This window comes from Rana temporaria, chromosome 5 (genome assembly GCF_905171775.1).
Source record: "Rana temporaria chromosome 5, aRanTem1.1, whole genome shotgun sequence".
In the NCBI taxonomy this organism is placed as follows: Eukaryota; Metazoa; Chordata; class Amphibia; order Anura; family Ranidae; genus Rana; species Rana temporaria.
In genome coordinates, this window is record NC_053493.1 from 329,787,281 (window position 1) to 329,808,446 (window position 21,166).

A 21,166-nucleotide genomic window follows, 5' to 3' on the forward strand; every position below is an offset into this window, starting at 1 on the left:
CTTCCATTTTGCTTTTAAATGTCCTTATTTCTTCTGAGAAATCCTCACTTCCTGTTCTTCTGTCTGTAACTACACACCGTAATGCAAGGCTTTGTCCCTGGTGTGAAGAAAGCCTCTTGAGGGGGGAGGTGGCGAGCAGGAGTGTCAGGATGCCCACTAACACACAGCTTCTTTCTCTATCTGCAAAGTAGAGTGTCCTGACTTGCCTGCTCGCCCCCTCAAGAGACTTTCTCCACACCAGGGAGAAAGCCTTGCATTACTGTGTGTAGTTACACAGAAGAACAGGAAGTGAGGATTTCTCAGAAGAGATATCAGAAGTAATATATCCACATCACCCCCACTGTAATATATCCACATCTCCCCCACTGTATATAGGAAGTTTGTCTGCTTGCTTAGTCTTACCAGAATAGAACAACACAAGCAGGCAGACCCATCCGCCTGGATCCACGAGCAGTTGAGGCGGGTGATGATGACATCAGCGCGCCGCTCTAGGGGAGGGGAGCTCACCTAGGCCGCCACTGGGTGTACCAATAAGGCCCCCGCGCCAGGGCTAGGCTGAAGCCGTGGCCTTTCCTATGCTTGAGGCAGCGGGGCTCAATCCGCGGATCGCGTGGTGTGCCGATCCGAACATGTTGACCCATTCGGATCCCAGATCAATGACGATCCGTTGCACCACCAATGTTGGGAGGTATGAATTTCAGTATTAAAAATTATGATTTTTAATTATTTATTTTAAAAACAAAAGATCTAAAACTGATCAGAACAAATGCTTAGTTCTTGATATTCATGAAATAGCCTGGAAACCTGGTTATTAAAAAAAAAAATGTCAGGTTGCTTGAAACTATATAATATGGTTAACCACTTCCGGACCGTCGCACGACTATATACGTCGGCACTTTGAAGAGGGATATCTCTGTTATGGCATCAGCTAGCTGCCATAACTCAGATATCCTCGTCTTCAGGCGGTGGATCGGTTTACGATAATGGTGGTCTTTGTGGCGAATTCGCCGAAGGTTCATAGTTATCGGCAGCGGGAGAGGGCCCCCCTCCTGCATCCTCCGCCACTTACCAGAGGCGATCGGGTCCTCTCTGTGGCTGGGTATGGAGACGAGTGAGGGGGAAGATGGCCCCCCACTATCTCCATACCATAGCAGGGCGGAAGCGTTGTCAAAACGTCACTTCTGCCCATAGCTCTAAAAAAAAGGGACATTTTTTTTTTTTTATTATTATTATTATTGCATTTTAGTGTAAATATGAGTTTTTTTTTGACCCCAGATCTCATATTTAAGAGGACCTGACACGTTTTTTTCTATTACAAGGGATGTTTACATTCCTTGTAATAGAAATAAAGTGACCCAAAAAAAAAAAAAAAAACCAGTGTCAAAATAAAATAAATAAATAAATAAGAGCTTGTGTGCAGAAGCGAACGCATACGTGAGCAGCGCCCGCAAAAAAACACATGTGAGGTATCGCAGCGATCGTTAGAGCGAGAGCAATAATTCTAGGCCTAGACCTCCTCTAACTCAAAACATGTAACCTATAGAATTTTTTAAACGACACCTATGGAGATTTTTAAGGGTAAAAGTTTGTTGCCATTCCACGAGCGGGCGCAATTTTGAAGCGTGACATGTTGGGTATCAATTTACTCAATGTAACATTATCTTTCACAAAATTTTTATATATATATATATATATATATATATATATATATATATATATATATATATATATATATATATATATATACACACACACACACACACATACACACACAAAAATATATATATATAAAGATTATATATATATATATATATATATATATATATATATATAATCTTATTTATTTAAAATACGGTGTGACAAAGTATTGCAATGACCGCCATTTTATTATCTAGGGTGTTAGAAAAAAAAAAAAAAGTATAATGTTTGGGGATTTTAAGTAATTTTCTAGCAAAAAAAAAAAATAGTTTAACTTGTAAACAACATATCTGAAAAAGAGGCTCGGTCCCTAAGTGGTTAATATCTGCACAGTGTTGAAACTGAAAGTGAAGAAATATGACAGTTGCCTAAATGTGTCCGGACAGCTGAGGAGATGCCGTGATTTCCTACCACTTCCCCTAATGACAGCTCAGGGGTGTATGATGCAACTCATATACTATGGAAATCCTAAGCCGCTTCCTGACAGCAATACTGGTTTTTATAGCCACATGACACATGACACTTGAATGAATTTTCTTCTGAAATCTTTAAAGCTGAACTCCAGGCAAACTGTTAAAGCAGAACTATGCTGCATATGAGCACCACAAACCAAAAACAAAACTTAATTTATTTTTATCATTCAACGCAAACTTACCCATCCATCCATGTCTGTGCCGTATTATGCTGAGAAATCACTTTGAAAAACAAAACACAAAACCACCCACTAGCATTTCTGGTTGCAACCATTTTAAGTAAGGTCAGATGATTCATGTAGCATTTACTTCCTGGAATCCATCTGCCCTTAGTTCAGGCATGCAGAGGAAGGTGCGTTTATCTGAGAAAAATCACACTTGCAGACCGTACGTCCGTTTTTCATCCATCGCTGACATCCGATCTCATCGGTTTCCGCTATGCTCCGTTTCTGCAGATGGAGGAAAATCTTATTTTTCCATTCGTCTGCGGATCGGATGAACACGGACAGACGGTCCATGTTCTTCCGATCCTGCCATAAAGGAGAGCAGAGATCTGACAGGGCGGTCCCTGTAGTTTGTGCACGGACCGCCCTGTCATCTGCCGGCTCAGCACGGGATCAACGGAGCGATCCCCGCTGAGCAAGCGGATGTATAAGGAACAGATCCTCACGGGATCCGTGCGTGTGAAAGGGCCTTAGGCATGTCCGGGGAGGGGCCTGTCAGAGCACCGCTGATTCCTATGGAGAGATCGGACAGCAACAGCATGTCTGTTTTCATCAGATCTCATCCGATCCGCTAATACAGAAAAGCGGACGTAACGCCATAGAATAAAGTGGGGGTTGGTGCTGCGCTATTTCCAATGAATATAATGCCACTGAGGCTGATGTACATAAGTAGTGCAAACTTAGCTAATACAGAAAAGCTCATATATAGAAGTGAAAGAGAACATACATGCTAATCAAATAAATATGAACTAGAGACGGTAATTAGGGCAGTAAAGTGTATTATGGTGGCAGGCTATTATTATAATACAGTACAGGATTTATATAGCGCCAACAGTTTGCGCAGCGCTTTACAACATCAGGGCAGTATAGGGTATTATAGAGGCAGGTTAGAACAGTAAAGGGTATTATGGTGGCAGGCTAGGGAAGTATAGGGGCAGGCTAGGTTATTATGGTGGCAGGCTAGGGCTGTATAAGGCATTATGGTGGCAGGCTTGGGCTGTATGAGGCATTATGTTGGCAGGCTAGGGCTGTATAAAGCATTATGGTGGCAGGCTAGGGCTGTATAAGGCATTATGGTGGCAGGCTAGGGCTGTATAAGGCATTATGTTGGCAGGCTAGGGCTGTATAAGGCATTATGGTGGCAGGCTAGGGCTGTACAAGGCATTATGGTGGCAGGCTAGGGCTGTATAAGGCATTATGGTGGCAGGCTAGGGCTGTATAAGGCATTATGGTGGCAGGCTAGGGCTGTATAAGGCATTATGGTGGCAGGCTAGGGCTGTAGAATGCATTATAGTGGCAGGCTAGGGCTGTAGAAGGCATTATGGTGGCAGGCTAGGGCTGTAGAAGGCATTATGGTGGCAGGCTAGGGCTGTAGAAGGCATTATGGTGGCAGGCTAGGGCTGTAGAAGGCATTATGGTGGCAGGCTAGGGCTGTAGAAGGCATCACGTTGGCAGGCTAGGGCTGTAGAAGGCATCATGGTGGCAGGCTAGGGCTGTAAAGGGCATCATGGTGGCAGGCTAGGGCTGTGTACAGTGACGACGTGCTTACTTACAGCATAGCTGCAGATGCAGACACTTGTGGCTCCTGTGTGCTCTCCTCTTTCTCCTCCAGGATCAGCCAGTGAACGAGTCTTTGCCCAACAACTCCAGCTGCCTCGGGACTCAGAAGACATTGAAGAATGTCGAGGCACAGCCTGCCTGATTGGATGAATAGGGGAGACAGGCGGCCACCCTCCCCCATACCGCTGGGCCCCCCGCCGACCCGATGCACTTCTGATGCTTACAAAGCTGGGTTAGCTCCGGTGGCGCCCGCTCATTTTAACGGCCCTGCTGCGATCTCCTCTCACACTGCACATCCCCTGGACTGACACCCCCTCTAATGTGCGGCACCCAGGGTGGACCACCCCCCCCCCTCTTGGTACGCTGCCAATAGTTGTCCTGTGGACAGATTCCCCTACCTGAGCTGTGGATCTCTGGAGCTCCTCCAGAGTTACCATGGGCCTCTTGGTTGCTTCTCTGATTAATGTTCTCCTTGCCCGGCCTGCCATACTCTTCCCATTTTGGGATGTATTGAACAGTGCTCTGAGATGTTCAAAGCTTAGGATATTTTTATTTATTTTTTATAATCTAACCCTGACCAATGCATGCCACACTTTTCACATATTTGTAAAAAAAAAAAAAAAAATGATATTGAAAACCATTTATCATTTTCCTTCTACTTCACAATTATATGTCACTTTGTTGGTCTATCACATAAAATCCCAATAAAAAACATTTATGTTTTTGGTTGAAACATGACAAAAATGTGTAAAATGTCAAGTGGTAGGAATACTTTTTCAAGGCACTGTAAAATTTAATTAATGATTTAAAATACTTAAAATTACATTCACGCGTGTGTACAAAAACATTTTTTACAACTTTAATGGCTACCTTTCACACAAGCAGCTTTCTGAATGATCGGAGATATAGTGATGACATTTGTAGCGATAGGCTGGCATTATAAGATATTACAGAAGATCACATTTCTGCCTGTTCTACATATAAATTACTGTATTTGTTACAATTTTACTTTATGTCATAAGGCAGTAGTTCCAAAACATCTGGGGTGCCAAGGTTCGCCATCACTGTCAGAAGGTGTTCCTGGCAGGTTTTATATATTATTCCCTACAATGTTAACTTGCATCCAGGCTATGGATATTCAAATAGTTTATATTATTCTTAAAGGGGAGTTCCACCCACAATTTCACTTGTTAAATATAAATACCCCTGTAATACACAAGCTTAATGTATTCTAGTAAAGTTAGTCTGTAAACTAAGGTCCGTTTTGTTAGGTTGTTACAGCATTTAAATAGTTTATAATCTAGAAATAGACCGTGGCCATCTTAAGTGTGGGCATCATGAAGCCAGACTGTATGACTTCCTGGATTTCAGCTTTGCATATCTCGCACATGCTCAGTGCACAAGCAATGTAATAGGTTTCAGTCAGGTTTGCAAGGACTACTGGGAAACATGATGCCTATCCCAGAAACCCTTGCAAATAGCCTAGGCAAATAAGGAGGAGGAAGTAATGAAGGACTACAAAATAAAGGTATTTACAAGCAACAAATTAAATACAAATTGTCCATTCTGAACACTATGAGATAAGAGCATGCAGCACAGACAAACATAAAAAAATGGGTGGAACTCCACTTTAAGGCCTTATTTACACAGGTGTACTTAAAGTGTAAACCTGTTACTTACCTGCTCTGTGCAATGTTTTTACACAGGAGCAGCCCAGATCCTACTCTGCTTGAGTCCCCTGCCAGAGCTCCTGGCTCCTCCCTTCCCCTATGAGTGCCCACCATAGCAAGCCTCTTGGTCTGGGGACACTCGTGTGGCCTTGCTTCTGAGCCGCACTCTGTGTCTCCACCCTCCCCCTTGCTCCCTCCTCACTGGCCGTGATTGGCAGCAGTGGTTGCCAATGCTGTCTCTAAGCTTATGAGGAGGGACAGAGTGAAGGGAACCCCTACTCTGGTGCACATAACTGAATCAAAATCGGCCTCAGAAATATACAGGGGGTCCCCGACTTACGAACGCCTGACTTACGAACAACTCCTACTTACGAACGGGACGTATCTGCCATTCTGCGCATGTGCAGCCATTTTCGACGGCGGGCACAATCGACGGAACATCAGAAAACTATGTATATCCCATTCTGCACATGCACGGCCATTTGACGGAACATCGGAAAATTACGTAATTGCCATTCTGTGCATGCGGTTTTCGACTTACGAACATTTTCGACTTAACAAACCTAAAAGTCCCTAACTTGTTCGTAAGTCGGGGACCCCCTGTATAAGTATAAGGAGGTGTTCCTGGCTGCATTCAGAAGATTTGCAGAGAATGCATTAAGGTAAAGCCTTCAGTCTTTACAACCACTTTAAGTGCACTCCCGTGTGAGGGCAGTGCTTGCCCCCATGAGGATATACAGGTGTTCGATGGATCCCCATGCAGTTGCACTCATGTGTCAGTGTAGCCAATGCATCCCAATAAACACGAATGGAGCTGCCTGCATAGGGAAGCACGGAACACCTGTGCATCCCCAAGTGGGCAAACACCGCCCTCAGACGGGCATACACTTACAGAGGATCTTCACCCTAGTGTAGCAGAGCAAAAGTCGGGAAAAGTCCTGTTCGGGGGTTTACACATCTCCCAGGCTCCTCTCATATACGTTTAGAAATCTCTGATCCCCAGTCCAGTTTGGGTCTTGATCCTCACCCCTGGGTCAATTTATACTCACCCGAGACAGACAGACAGACAGAGCTCTCATACCTGGGGAATGGACAAGGCCTGTCAGAACTGCTGAGGTTGGTAAAAAAGCAAACAAGTTGTGTATACAAGCCCTGACAAGAAGTAGGCTTGTTCAGCCTTAGAGAAAGGGCTGCATTTGTATAGTTAGCGCCCGATACGGCTAGGGTTTAGTTTTTGGACTTTTTGCCTTATTCATTTTCTGGAACTTTGTACAGCACTTGTAAAAAAAAAAAAAAGTAACTAGCACCAATAAACACTGCACTGTTTAGACACTTCCTTACTGAACTGGTATCCCGCAGGTAATGCCTGCAGGTTTGCTCACCCCACATATATGTGCCCACTTTGCCACCCCCCCCCAAAAAAAAAAAAGTAACGCGCCAAAAGTTGTAGAGGAAGAGGCAGAAAAGCAGAACTTCCCCTTCCCCTTTGGGTAGATCAGGCCTTAAAAATCAGTAAGCGTACTATAAAACAAGCTCTCACTGTCTTCCGTTACTGTGAAACAATTCATCCTCAAAATTCACTGCAGAATCACGGAGGTCGCCCTGCGCCCCTACCAGCCTTCCAATCCCTAATGCCTCGTATACATGATCAGTTTTCCTGACAGGAAAAGTGCGATGTGAAGTTTTTGTTAGGAAAAATACGACCGTGTGTATGCTCCATCACACTTTTTCTGTCAGTTTTCCTGCCAAGAAAATATTAAGAGCAGGATCTCAATTTTTGTGACAGGAAAAAATCCTATCGTAAATCGCGCTCGTCTGTATGCAATTACGACGCGCAAAAAAAACGAGCATGTTCAGAATCAAGCAGAAGAGCCGAACTGCCTATTGAACTTCATTGATCTCGGCTGCTCGTACGTCACCGCGTTCTTGATGTTTGGAATTTCAGCCAAGATTTGAGTGACCGTGTGTATGAAAGACAAATTTCAACTGTTTTCCTGTCGGAAAAACTGATTGTGTGTATGAGGCATAATGGTCTACAGCTCTTCCAGTTTTTCAAAAAGCCCCCAATTTTACCTGCAGCATCTCATACTGTACGTTTCTTAGGCCTCGTTTAGACTTGCGCTCAACCATGCATTTTTGTCACTCACCAACCGATGGCTGTGGGGGGGGGTTGGTTCATTCTTTTCAAAAGTTGCACCTAAATCGCATATAATATTCATGCAACTTTTGAGGGTTTACATTGAGGTCCATGGACCCCAAGTTGCATAAAAGTGAGACCACAATAGTGCAGGAACTACTTTGAAGTCGCTGCCACTTGAAGTTGCACAGATATGAACAGTTATCATAGGGAAACATGTGGGAGTGACTTGTCATGTGACTTTAAAGTCCAAAGTCACATGACAAGTCGTATAAGTGTGAATGGAGCCTAAATCCACCCTTCTGATTCTGCAGGGATAGTGTGGCATGCTGGCAGTCAGTGAACATTGTGCACAGAATGACCCAAATACTTTTCCCCCACTGACTGCCATACGCTGGAACCGACAAATCACAGTTTAGAGGTTACAACATCTGAATTTCTGTCCAAATAAAAGCACAAAGGAATGTCAATACCACATGATGTTCCATTAATAGTGGGATCATTATTGTAAAAGTGATTCAGGAACCAAAACCGCATTTTACAAAATACGCTGCCTTGTTTTTGGCAATCTCAGTATTCTACGCTGTAACGAGGTGTAAGATTACACATCACATGCCGTCTCTGGTTTCACAGTCCTTGTGTGTAATGTATTATACAGAATTCTATACCAAGGAGTCATGTGCTTTGGTCTCATTCCGAAAAAAAAAAAGTCCATAGCAAATTTGCCTTACTATTGCCAAGCACTCCGCAGGCCCTGCGCCTGGAAGGGTATACAGAAAACTAAATACGCAGCATATTGCTGATTGAACCATGTCTGAAGTAGAATCTTATGGGTGCCAATCCAGATCTTTTAAAAGGATTTCCCGAATTGGTGAGTAAAACGTGCCCCGCGAGCTTAAAGGGGTTGTAAAGACAAAAATATTTTCCTCTTAAATTAAAGTCTGACAGTAGCTGATAAAGTAAAAAGTATTGTTTTGCATTATAACTAGTTTGATGCCTGTTGAAATCGAGCTGTTTTTTTCACCTCTGTCACTCCAGAATCGTTATTCTCACTGACTTCCTGGTTTGCGGTGCACATTCATTCTTGCTACATCACGGCCTAATGGGAACTACAGTTCCCATTGGGCATAGCCTCCATGCCTGTGAGGGATAAGAGAGCATCTTCACGCAGGGCTGTAGTCATAGGGAGGGGGTGAGCACATTCTGCTTTCCACCATGCAAAACTGCTCAGATGCTGGTGGAAAGCTAGAAGAGGAGAGACAGGAAATGGCATTTTCAAACCTGGATTACTGTATTTTGGAGGTCAAACGGAAAAACGAGGTAAGTGATATTTAAATGCTCTAGCTTACAGCAATCAATTGATCTAATAAAAAACAAACCTTTAGTGTTCATTTAATTTAAAAACCATTGCACAGTATGTATGGGTCATAATTTAATAGGCATGGCCACCATTACAATAAAGTCTGAAAGTGCTCAAAAGAGAGACATCTTCTCAGTCACTAGGTAGATAATACTGACAGTGACAGATCAACAAAAAGGGTAACCTATAGTGGAACAAGCATCCCCCGGTCCTCCAAGCGGGCATAATAATCTCACTGCTTAACCTCCGCCCTATGTGTTTCGTCCTATGGGACGTCTTTCTCCATAGACCCTAGGAAACATGTAGGAAGGAACTTAAGTGGTGACACCATGACAACCACTTGGAGGACTGGCAAATGCTTGTTCCATTCTTGTGTTTTATTTCTGCTTGTGAGTGCATGCCATTTTTTTCTTTTATAAATTCAGTTTGGAATGTATTTCACTATATGGATTCTCTTTGTTTTTCTTTATGTGAGAGAGGAATTGCGCGGTATAAGAGCCAGAGCCATCCTTTATCAAAAACTTGAGCAGTGCTTCCTGGAAGTATTGTGTACAACGCTATTAGTGCAACTGGGGATTAAATGTTGATGTCATCTATTCATTTGGGATTTGTCCCTCAAGCATTGTCAGTCCTCTTATATTGTTGTTTGTAGCATTGTTTATGACACAACACATGTTTTTAGTTTACTTGCATAGGAGATGCTGTCTGTCTAACTTGGCATCTAAAAGTGCAAAGCATTACGCCCCCAGAAATATGTACTCATGCAACTAGTATCATGTACAACAACCTTTCAGTTTTTTTTACTGACCCCTGACCGCTCATATAAAGTGAGCTTAAAGTGTTACTAAATCCACAAAAATAAAATCAGTCTGTATATGCAGTAAAGCAGGTTTGTTATACTCACTATGGAACCCAAGGGGTTAACCCTCTGCATTGTGTTAAAAAAGGCTGTGTGAGCCTTTCCTCTCTGATCCTCTCCTTCTTTTACTGTCCCTAATCCATCTGCTGATAGAACAGAGCCTTGCTAGAGAGTTTTTTATTTTTGGAGATTGCATGTGATCAGCAGAGGGCCAATCAGCAGTGTCCAGACAGAGGGTCAAGGGTCATGCAGCCTCATAGGACAATCAGAGGAGAATGAAAACTCCTCCTACAAGCTTTAATGAGTGCTCGACCGGACACTGATAGTCACAAGACTGCTTTATACTGCTGACAAGAAAAGGTATTTAGCAGCATATATTTACTAAAATAATAGATTTTTTTACTGTTATGTGTACTGTGGGAGACCAGATATAGTGATTGCAAGGTCCTGAGTTTAGAAACACTTTAAAAGGAGAAGTTTGCGGTGCTTTAAAAAACAAGCACACATACTTACCTCCAGGCTGCAGCATCGATCTTATGCTTCAGCTGCCCCCCACCACCTTTAAGAACTAAACAATCACATGACACAGATAGCCCAGTTCTTGGTATTCTCTAAGAAGAGAGCTGTGACTGTCAGTCACCACTCTCCTTTTCTGCCCCACCACTGGAATTCTGGGTTTGAGAGGCAACAGGAGTGACTGGCTTTGGCTCTAAACCGCGTGCCAAGAGCCAGAGCCAGCTGGGTGTATCCTGACAATATGGTTGGGATCCATCTAGAGCCCTGAAGCGACTGTGTCATCGGCCAACAATATGCTTTAACCATACTTCTCTAGATGAGCCTATTCAGACTATGATGTACATAAAAAAAAAATATATATAAAAATGCATCTCATTTGACCTGCGATAACGAGTTTGTGTTTTTTGGCTTCGTTGTGTTTTTTGGCTTTGTTTTTTTTTTTTTTAAGGAATATTTCCTGGTCCTGCTGTGGGTGAAAATTGTGGTGCAGGGTGTTATGGACTGGCCATAGATTGAATGAAATTTGTCCGGTTCAGCAGGGACCAGCTGCATTTCGACTCACCTATGGCTGTTCCTGTACGAGAGAGTCCTGCTGTCAGCATACAGTGATACATTAGAGTGAATTCCTCCATCCACCTTGTATGTGTGGATAAAAGGAACCCGTTTATTCTTTTATTGATCAGCCGCTGGCTAACCTGAAAAAAAAAAGTACCATCTATGGCCAGCCTAAAAGAGCCCTTTTTTTTTAGCAAATTTATGTTACACTTAAACTTAACTGCAAACGAAGCCCTTGCCGTCACCACTGGAGGCCGCATCCACCTTTGCCCGTCTTCTTTCTGGGTCCGCAGACTCCGGCTGTGTGACTGGCCGGAGCCGTGTGATGTGCGTGGGAGCTGGCCATCACGGCACAGGGTTCTGAAGAAACAGCACATTGCTTCAGAGCACATGTGCCAATGACGTAATTGGCTGCATATACAGTAAATATCTACTTAAAGGGTCACTAAAGGAAAAAAATTTTTTAGCTGAAATGACTGTTTACAGGGCACAGAGACATAATAGTTAACTGATTCCCTTTAAAAATGATTAAAAATAGATAAAAAAACAATCATATAATGTGCCTGCAGTGTAGTTTCGTTTTTGCTGTTGTTTCCTGGTTCTCTGATGTACAGAGAGCCACTAGAGGGCAGTCAGCCAATAGAGAGCAGTGATACTTTGTCTAAAACTCCTCAGCACCAATCCAGTTTCGTTTTACACACAGCTCCTTGATTAGTGACCACCGTGAGAAATCTCCCAGTACTGTGGTTATCAGGAAACAGGCAACCAGGAAGTGTCCAGAACAGAGAGGATTTACAGCAACATCAGAGCAAAAACTAACCATGAGCACATGAAACCAGGACTGCAGCAAGGTAAAGGAAGCTATTTAGCTAAAAAAAAAATTCCTTTAGTGACCCTTTAACTGCGCACATTTAGGAGATATTTACACTACCTATAACAGTGATGGAGAACATTGGCACCCCAGATGTTTTGGAACTACATTTCCCATGATGCTCCACTACACTGCAAAGTGCATGAGCATCATGGGAAATGTAGTTCCAAAACATCTTGAGTGCCAAGGTTCGCCATCACTGACCTATAGGTAAGCCTTATTATATGCTTACCTATAAGGTACAAACAATACATGGAAGTTTACTTCCTCTTTAAAACTTCTTTGCACCGACTGCACACACACACATAAGCGGCATCAGTCACTGGAAGCCAACCACTGGATTTCCTTCTGAATGAATGAAGAAATGAAGAGAAAGATACATAGTATCTTGATCTTCTTCCGGAAAGGGAATTGTAAACAAACCAATTGTTTTTAGAGGAAAAAACAAACAAACACACACACACACACACACACACACACACACACAACAAACAAACAAAAAAAAGGGATTGGCATCAGTTTTAAGCAGGATAAAAAAAATTGACCCTGCATTCAGCCACTGACGTTAGCGGCAATAGAAAAAAGCAAGGAGCGCCAGACTAAGTGCAGCATTACAGTGACTATGGACCCTCGTATGCTTATGTGCCCATTTGTGCCTTTGCCCTGTGAGTAGCCATTTGGCGGTTTGTATTGTCATAATAAATTATACTGTAATACTGCACTTAGTCTGGCGCTCCTTGCTTTTCTGTATCGTGTCGTTCAGAGCTTGCTTTTGCTTTTATGGTAGCTGCCGTCAGTGCATACTCTCATAGACTGGGCCATCTGCCCTATATATTATTAGCGGTGCACCGAAATGGAAATTTCAGAACCGAAACAAAACCGAAATAAAAATAAAATAAAAAATGTCAGGCTGAAACCAAAACCGAAAATGACTTTTCTTTTTTTTATAATTGTATGTTAAAACACCACCCCCACAATCACCTCCTGCCCCCACCACCATCACCTCCTGCCAGCTCTTGCCGCCATCACCTCCTGCTCCCACCACCACCTCCTGCCAGCTCTTGCCGCCATCACCTCCTGCTCTCACCACCCCCTCCTGCACCCACCACCCCCTGCCACAATCGGCTCTTGCCACCATCACCTCCTGCCCCACCACCTCCTGCCATGGTGCCACCATTACCTTTTCCACTATCACCTCATGACCCCACCACCTCCTGCCAACATCCAGCTTCATTATTACCTTAAAGCTGGACATGGCTGTGCTGTGCTATGACGGCTCCGTCCTCCGCCTATGGCGAGTGCACTGCACGAGCCAACGAGTGTCACTGCCAAAGTGTCCCTCCTGAGTCCTCCTGACTCGATCGGCTATTCAAAAATGGCGCCGAGTGGCACCATTAAATAACTGCGCACTCGCCGCCTGGCCCGAGCGGATACGAGCTTTCCCGAAGCCCGCCGGGCTCGGAAAAGCTCATATCCGCTCGGCTAATGTGCAGTTACGTAATGGCGCCACTTTTTAATAGCCGATCGAGTCAGGAGGACTCAGGAGGGACACTTTGGCAGTGACACTCGTTGGCTCGTGCAGTGCACTCGGACGGAGCCGTGACAGCCCAGCGGCCATCTTTGTTACAGGCACCCGATGCCCATTATCGGCAATTTTTAAGCTGTTGTTTCGGGCATTTTGCTAAAACAGCTGTTTTCGGCCGATATGTATCGGCACCGATATATCGGTGCATCCCTATTTATTATATTGGACTCATTATTTATAGAGAGTATGCCCGATCGATCTTTGCGCCACCCTACCTGTTCCCTACTGACATCAGCCGCGCATGTGCTCTGAAGGTCCGGCGTACCGTGATGGAACTTCAAAGCTTCTTGCCGGAAACCGAGGGCTCCTGCACAGATGCACATGAGTGACTTGCAGCGCCGGAGCCCGCGATCCTAAAAGAAAGGACGGGAGATGCTAGCCCTCTCCACGGTGACCAGGCGCTGCTGAGAGGGCTTCATAATGTGCTAGTATGCCACGCATACTAGCACATTATGCCTTTATCTTACAGGTTTTTTATCAGCAGGTTTACAACCACTTTAAAGCAATTGAGTCCTATTAAAATACAACCATCAGGACCCCCCTATAAAATATACAACCCCTGGGACATCGGTACAGAACATTGTGTCCTGATCCTCAGCCGGTCTTATCACAACTCTCACCTCTTCATAAGAGTTCACTGACTAAAGGTCCCCAGATTGTAATCTCATCATGTATGACGGGGAGATCAGAGACAGCCAACTCCACCAATACACAATAATGGGGTGTGTGTAGTATATAGGTGGGTGCAGGGTTAGCAGACCTGTAGATTGCAGTACAGAAGATTCATACACAGAGTGGCTGTGATCAGATGTACACACAATCCACCCTGAGCACACAGTATACCGATTACAGCACAGTATACACACACACACACACAACACAGTATACACACAACACAGCACACACAACACAGTATACACACACAATATACAGACAGTACACACACATGACAGTGCACAGTATACAAACATGACAGTACACAGCACAGACACACACACATGACAGTACACACAGTATACACACATGACAGTACACACAGTATACACACATGACAGTGCACAGTATACACACACATGACAGTGCACAGTATACACACACATGACAGTGCACAGTATACACAGGACACATTGGACTCCCAGCATACCTTGTACGCCAGCTCTATACAGAAGTCCCGGGCTCGGAGGAAGCGGATCAGGAACTCATCGGACAGTCCCTTGGACGAATGACCGCCGTCCTCCTCCACTCTGTTTCTCAGCAGCCCGAGGGCTTCTATCACCACCGCACTCCGCTCCGGGAGCGAGTTCAGCTCCGGGTTTCCCTTCACAAAGTCCTCCAGATCTTCCGACATCTTCCAGCACAACACTGACAACTCCACTGAAATATTTCTCCGCCTGCAGGGTGTGAGTCGAGAGCCAGTGTGTAGGCGGGGCCTGACAACATGTGTAGCGCCAAGGACACGCCTCCTCCGTACACACCAATAGTGCTATATGTGCGGAGGGAGGACTTGTATTAGGGTTGGTGATGTGATTATATAACATCTCTATAACCCAACTCCAGGAAAACTTTTATATTTAAAGAGGAACTTCAGTCTGCTCACATCATAATAAAAACATCTTTGGCATTCTGAAGCTTCCCTCCAACTAGGGGTGCACCGAAATGGAAATTTCAGAAAAAAAAATTAACTCGAAACCGATAACGAAAATTACTTTTCTTTCCACCTATTTCAATTTTTTTTTAATTAATTGTATGTATTACATGAGACATTTTAACTATTTTGTTAAAAAGACAGCAGCACAGTGTTAAGGCAGTTTGTAAGCGTCAATCAAAAATTAGCAAAATATCTGATGGGCACAGTGGCGACGACGTGTGTTGGCACAGTGGTGACGTGTGTTGGCACAGTGGCTGCATGTGATGGTCACAGTGGCTGCGTTTGATGGGCACAGTGGCGACGTGTGTTGGCACAGTGGCTGCATGTGATGGCACAGTGGCTGCGTTTGATGGGCACAGTGGCGACGTGTGATGGCACAGTGGCTGCATGTGATGGCACAGTGGCTGCATTTGATGGGCACAGTGGCTGCGTTTGATGGGCACAGTGGCTGCGTTTGATGGCACAGTGACTGCGTTTGATGGTCACAGTGGCTGCGTTTGATGGTCACAGTGGCTGCGTTTGATGGGCACAGTGGCTGCATGTGATGGCACAGTGAGGCTGCAATTGATGTTTTTTTTGGTAGTCAGAGAAGGCAAGCATGGCTCAATAACACACAAATGTTTAAACGTTTGTCTGTTATTGAGCCATGCTTGCCTTCTCTGACTACCAAAAAAAACATCAATTGCAGCCTCACTGTGCCACTGTGAAAAAAAAAACACAATAAGTGTATATCGATTGGTTTGCGCAAAATTTATAGCGTTTACAAAATATGGGATAGTTTTATGGCATTTTTATTAATATTTTTTTTTTACTACTAATGGCGGCGATCGGCAATTTTTTTCGTGACTGCGACATTATGGCAGACACATCGGACACTTTTGACACCATTGTCATTTTCACAGCGAAAAGTGCTATAAAAGTGCACTGATTACTGTGAAAATGACAATGGCAGTGAAGGGGTTAACCACTAGGTGGCGCTAAGGGGTTAAGTGTGCCCTAAGGGAGTGATTCTTACTGTAGGGGGGTGTGGCTGTAGGCGTGACGTCACTGATCGTTGTTCCCTATATCAGGGAACAGACGATCAGTGTCACTGCCACAGAGAAGAACAGGGAAGGTGTGTTTACGCACACCTCTCCCTGTTCTTCAGCTCCTGTGACCGATTGCGGTGGGGTCCCGTGGGCGCGGTCACGGAGCTTCGGACCGGGTCGCGCACGACCCACGGCTGGGCTCTCAAAGGCAACGTACAGGTACGTGCCTGTGCCCAGCCGTGCCATTCTGCCGACGTAAATGTGCAGGAGGCGGTCCTTAAGTGGTTAAACTTCCCTCATTTAGGGCCGGTTCACACTGCTGCGATGTCAGAGTTCGGATGTGATTTGCACCGTACTGCAGTGCAAATCACATGCGATCTCTGTGCGATGCGATTTCAGCCATACAAATCATATGTCTGAATTCGCATCAAACTCGCACAGGACCCTCCCAGCAGTTTGCATAGGGCAGTGTGAACTGCCGCCGAGAAACATGCAATGCGGGAACCTGCAGCAGATTCGCAGCGTTCCCGCATCGCAGCATTCATTGTGAACCGGCCCTAACAGATGAAGTTCATCCCTTTGATCTAAGAAGGAAGAGTTACAATGTTTCTAGTTATCTAGCAGCTCAGACAAAGTTGTTAAAACTTGACAGACTGCCCGTTTTTTTCTTTTGACAGCTGAGTGAGCAGAGAACTCTCTACACTTGTTATATGAATGAATCAGGAAATTCTGCATAGAGATCGTGAGAGGGGTTGGATCAAGATCACATTTTTTTTAACGATTAATTGTGCAGCTCTAATGTGAATGCAGCCTATTGATTATCTCCTTACAATGACATCTGAAAGTGGGCGGGACATATTAGGTAGCAAGTAAACATGTTGTCCCTGAAGTTGATGTGTTGAAAGCAGAAAAAATGTACCAGTCAGTTTGGTGTGTATGGGGCTGGGTATCTGCAGACTGATCACGGTTCCCATGCTGAAACTGTATTCACAGCCAAAAAGGCCTACAATGGGCACATGAGCATCAGAACTGGACCACAGTGCAATGGAAGAAGATGGCCTGGTCTGATGAATCATATTTTCTTTTACATCATGTGAATGGCCAGGTGTGTGTGTGTGTCACTTACCTGCATCACCAGGACAAAGGGTGGGCGGAAGGGACACGTGTCCTGGGCGCTGTGGTGAGGGGGCACGCAGGGAGCTTCTGCCACTTGCCAGCCTGACAGGAGAGACTATCATTTTCTGTTATAATGTTACTATAGATGTGCGGATTTCCCAACATTGCCTTTCCAGCCACTCCAACGTTGCCTTATCTCTCCTTCTAATGCCGCGTATACACGACCATTTTTTCATGATGATTGATTTCTCGTCGAGAAAACTGCTATGGAGCATACACACGACCGGTTTTCACGACCAAACTACCTGCAAAAAAATTTGAACCTGCTCTATTTTTTCTCGTCGTTTTTCCTGTCGTTCTTTTTCTGGTCGTGAAAACTGCTCGTGTGTATGCTTTTACCGAGGGGGAAAAAAACGTGCATGCTCAGAATCAAGTGTGAGATGGGAGTGCTTGTTCTAGTAAAACTAGCGTTTTCGTAATGGAGATAGCACATTCGTCACGCTGTAGCGGACTGAAAAGCATGAAGACTGAAAAGCGCTAATCGTCTCTTACCAAACTTTTACTAACACGAGGATCAGCAAAAGCAGCCCCAAGAGTGGCGCCATCCGAATGAAACTTCCCCTTTATAGTGCCGTCGTATGCGTTGTACGTCACCGCGCTTTGCTCAAGCGTTTTTTTTTTCATGAACATGTGTATGCAAGGCAGGCTTGAGAGGAACCACGACAAATCACATCAAGAAAAACTTCATTTTTTTGCATGACAGGAAAAACGGTTGTGCGTACGCGGCATTACTACAACTATAAGACCCCTTTCACACTGAGGAGTTTTTAAAGCAGTAGAGCGCTAAAAATAGCGCTGCTATACCACCTGAAAAACTCCTGCACTGCCTACTCAATGTGAAAGCCCGAGGGCTTTCACACTGAGGCGATGCGCTGGCGGGAGAGAAAAAAATCTCCTGCCAGCAGCATCTTTGGAGCGGTGAGAGGAACGACGTGTATACCGCTCCTTCACCGCTCCTTCACATTTAAAACAATGGGAAACCGCGGCAATACCGCCCGCAATGCGCCTCTGCAGAGGCGCATTGCGGGCGGTATTAACCCTTTATCGGCCGCTAGCGGGGGTTAATACCGCACCGCTAGCGGCCAAATACCGCCGCAAATCCGACGGTATAGCACCGCTATTTTTAGCGGCGCTATACCGCCACCGCGGCTCCCGCCCCAGTGTGAAAGGGGCTTTAATCAGTCCCCTCCTTCCAGCTCCACTTCTGCCCTCAACTTGTTCTTCTTCCCGGTCACCTGGCTCATCTCAGCCCCACCTAGCTGTCTTGTCTGCACATCTCTCTACCTTCCATAGACAATCATGCAGTAAGTCGGCTGCGATCTCCCCGCTCCTCTCTCCTGTTAACTTTACACCCTTCTCTTTCTGTCTCCTCTCCCCTCCATAAACCTTCACTGCAGTCTCCGGACATTCCACACACCAATCTATCTGATACCCTTTCTATTCCAGTTTACTTTTATCTCTACTAATCTCTTCTGTCCTGTCCCCATAATGCAGCCTTGCACATTCTCTTCACTCTTTTGCTCTGCTCTTCAATTACACATACTATTGTTCCTCAGACCCCCACCTATTCGCTCTTTTCTTATCCCTAATAATAGCGGGTTCACACTGCTTCTCTGCGGCTTGGCTGCAGAGCGATTGCACGGTTTACACGCATAGCGCCCAACTGTCCCTGATTTTGAGGGACTGTCCCTGATTTGGAACAAAGTCCCTCTGTCTCTCTTTCCTCCTCATTTCTCCCTTATTTTGGACTGATCTATATATTTAATCTATATACCGTCATACCTCCCAACATTTCAAAAATCCATAGCGGGACATTCTTGTTGAGCGGGGGGGTTATGATCATAGTTGTTGAGCGGGGGGGTACACACCCTAGGCTTATACTCGAGTCAATACGTTTTCCCAGTTTTTTTGTGGTAAAATTATGTGCCTCGGCTTATATTTGGGTGCCTCGGCCCCTTCCTATGCGGGATAATTAACCCCTTTGCGGGACTGCGGGAACATGCAGTCTGTGCGTAAAGTTCCTGCAGAATCCGGGCGGGTTGGGAGGTATGTACCATATATACTCTAGTATAAGCCGACCCGAATATAAGCCGAGGCACCTAATTTTACCACAAAAAAAATGGGAAAGCTTATTGACTCGAGTATAAGCCTAGGGTGTCCATCTGCATGCCTCACTGTGCCCACTTTGTCCATGTGCATGCCTCACTGTGTCCATGCTTTACTGTGCCCAAGCCTCACTGTGTCCATGACTAGACTGACGTTTAACATGGGAGTCTATGGAAGGGGTGCCCAGATTTGAAAAATCGGTGCTCCCCAACCGTAGGTCCCCCAGACAACAAACTTTGCACACTTGTAGAAATGGGGAAACATGTGTGCCAAGTTCCGGGTCCAGGGGACCTACGACCGGCCGTTACTGGGTCCCCAAAGTCACCAGAGAAATTACCGTTTAACAAGGGAGTCTATGGAAGGGGGGCCCGGCTTTGAAAAATCGGTGCTCCCCGGCCGTAGGTCCCCCGGTCAAAAAAATTTGCACACTTTCCTGGATGAGCTCTTGGATTCGGGTGATGTAGCAACAACCAGCTGGATACCGGTACAAGTTACAGTTAAGATATTTGCCAGCACACCATGGAACGATGAAAGTAGCGTCCAAGCGGATGATTTATTGCATGATCACAACACAAAGAGAGTGCAACGTTTCGGAGCCATGCAGGGCCCCGTGCCTGATGAAGGGGCCCTGCGTGGCTCCAAAACATTGCACTCTCTTTGTGTTGTGATCATGCAATAAATCATCCGCTTGGACGCTATTTTCGTCGTTCCATGGTTTGCTGGAAAGTTTGGTACGGTGTCCCCAAAGTCCGGGAGATCAGGCGCAAAAATGTGACTTGAGTACAACAAGCCGAGGGGGGGGGGGGGGCATTTTCAGCACAAAAAAATGTGCTGAACAACTCGTCTTATACTCGAGTATATACGATATATATATATAAAATGCACTTTTTATCTTTAGGAAAACTTTTCCAGTTCTAAATCTTTCATTCAAGTTCTAGATTGCTGCAGTTGTAAATTTCAAAAGCCAGTATAAATGAATAGTAGTGATAAAAAAAAAAAAAGCACTTGTGGGTTTAACTAATCTTTTTTTTTTTTGTATAACACCCCTTTAAGGGGGTGTGGCAGGGTGTGTCCTATGCCTACATACTTTTTTTAACCACTTGCCGTCCTCCATATAGCAAAATGACGTTGGCAAAGTGGTTTTGTTATCCTGACCGGACGTCATATGACGTTGGCAGGATAACAAGCCAGACGCTATAACTTTTGTGCAAACTAGGGCTGGGGAAATTAAAGATTAATTCCTTGATTAATCTTTCATTCTTTTGATCAATCACAATTCTTGACGTCACCGGACAGCCTGGACAGTGAGACTTACCCTGCTGGATGCGAGCAAACTGCACCCATTGGATTGTGGTACCTTTGCATCCATGGAGCAGGAGGATGAATCAGGCTCCATCAGGGGAAGGGGGCAAAAATAACCATCGTTTTCCTGTTCTAAACAGTTTTGTGCAGACAATTTTTTGTGTATTGGCAACATCTGTTCCGTGCGAAAGACTGTTCAGTTCTTCAGGGTATATTGTCAACAAAATGCAATCATGTCTGCTTCCAGAAAATGTAAACACTCTGGTATGTCTGTGTGACTGGCTAAAGTGATGCCTACTTGCCTACTATAAAGTGACTGACAGTCAATATGCTAGATAAGTTTTATAATTAAAGTTAAACTAACTTTCTACGTTTTTCTTAAAGTTTAATAAGAAAAA

The 21,166-nt window shown here is 44.8% G+C and overlaps 1 protein-coding gene across 1 annotated transcript in view; it reads right to left on the reverse strand.

Annotated features, from left to right (window-relative positions):
- TTPA (alpha tocopherol transfer protein) overlaps positions 1 to 14,949 on the reverse strand; it is a 71,856-nt gene extending 56,907 nt beyond the window's left edge. Inside the window, exon 1 of the mRNA XM_040354269.1 lies at positions 14,653 to 14,949. Within this exon, the coding sequence (XP_040210203.1) occupies positions 14,653 to 14,856 (204 nt within the window). The 5' untranslated portion in view covers positions 14,857 to 14,949. The remainder of the gene's footprint in view (positions 1 to 14,652) is intronic.
- Between the last annotated feature and the right edge of the window lie 6,217 nt (positions 14,950 to 21,166).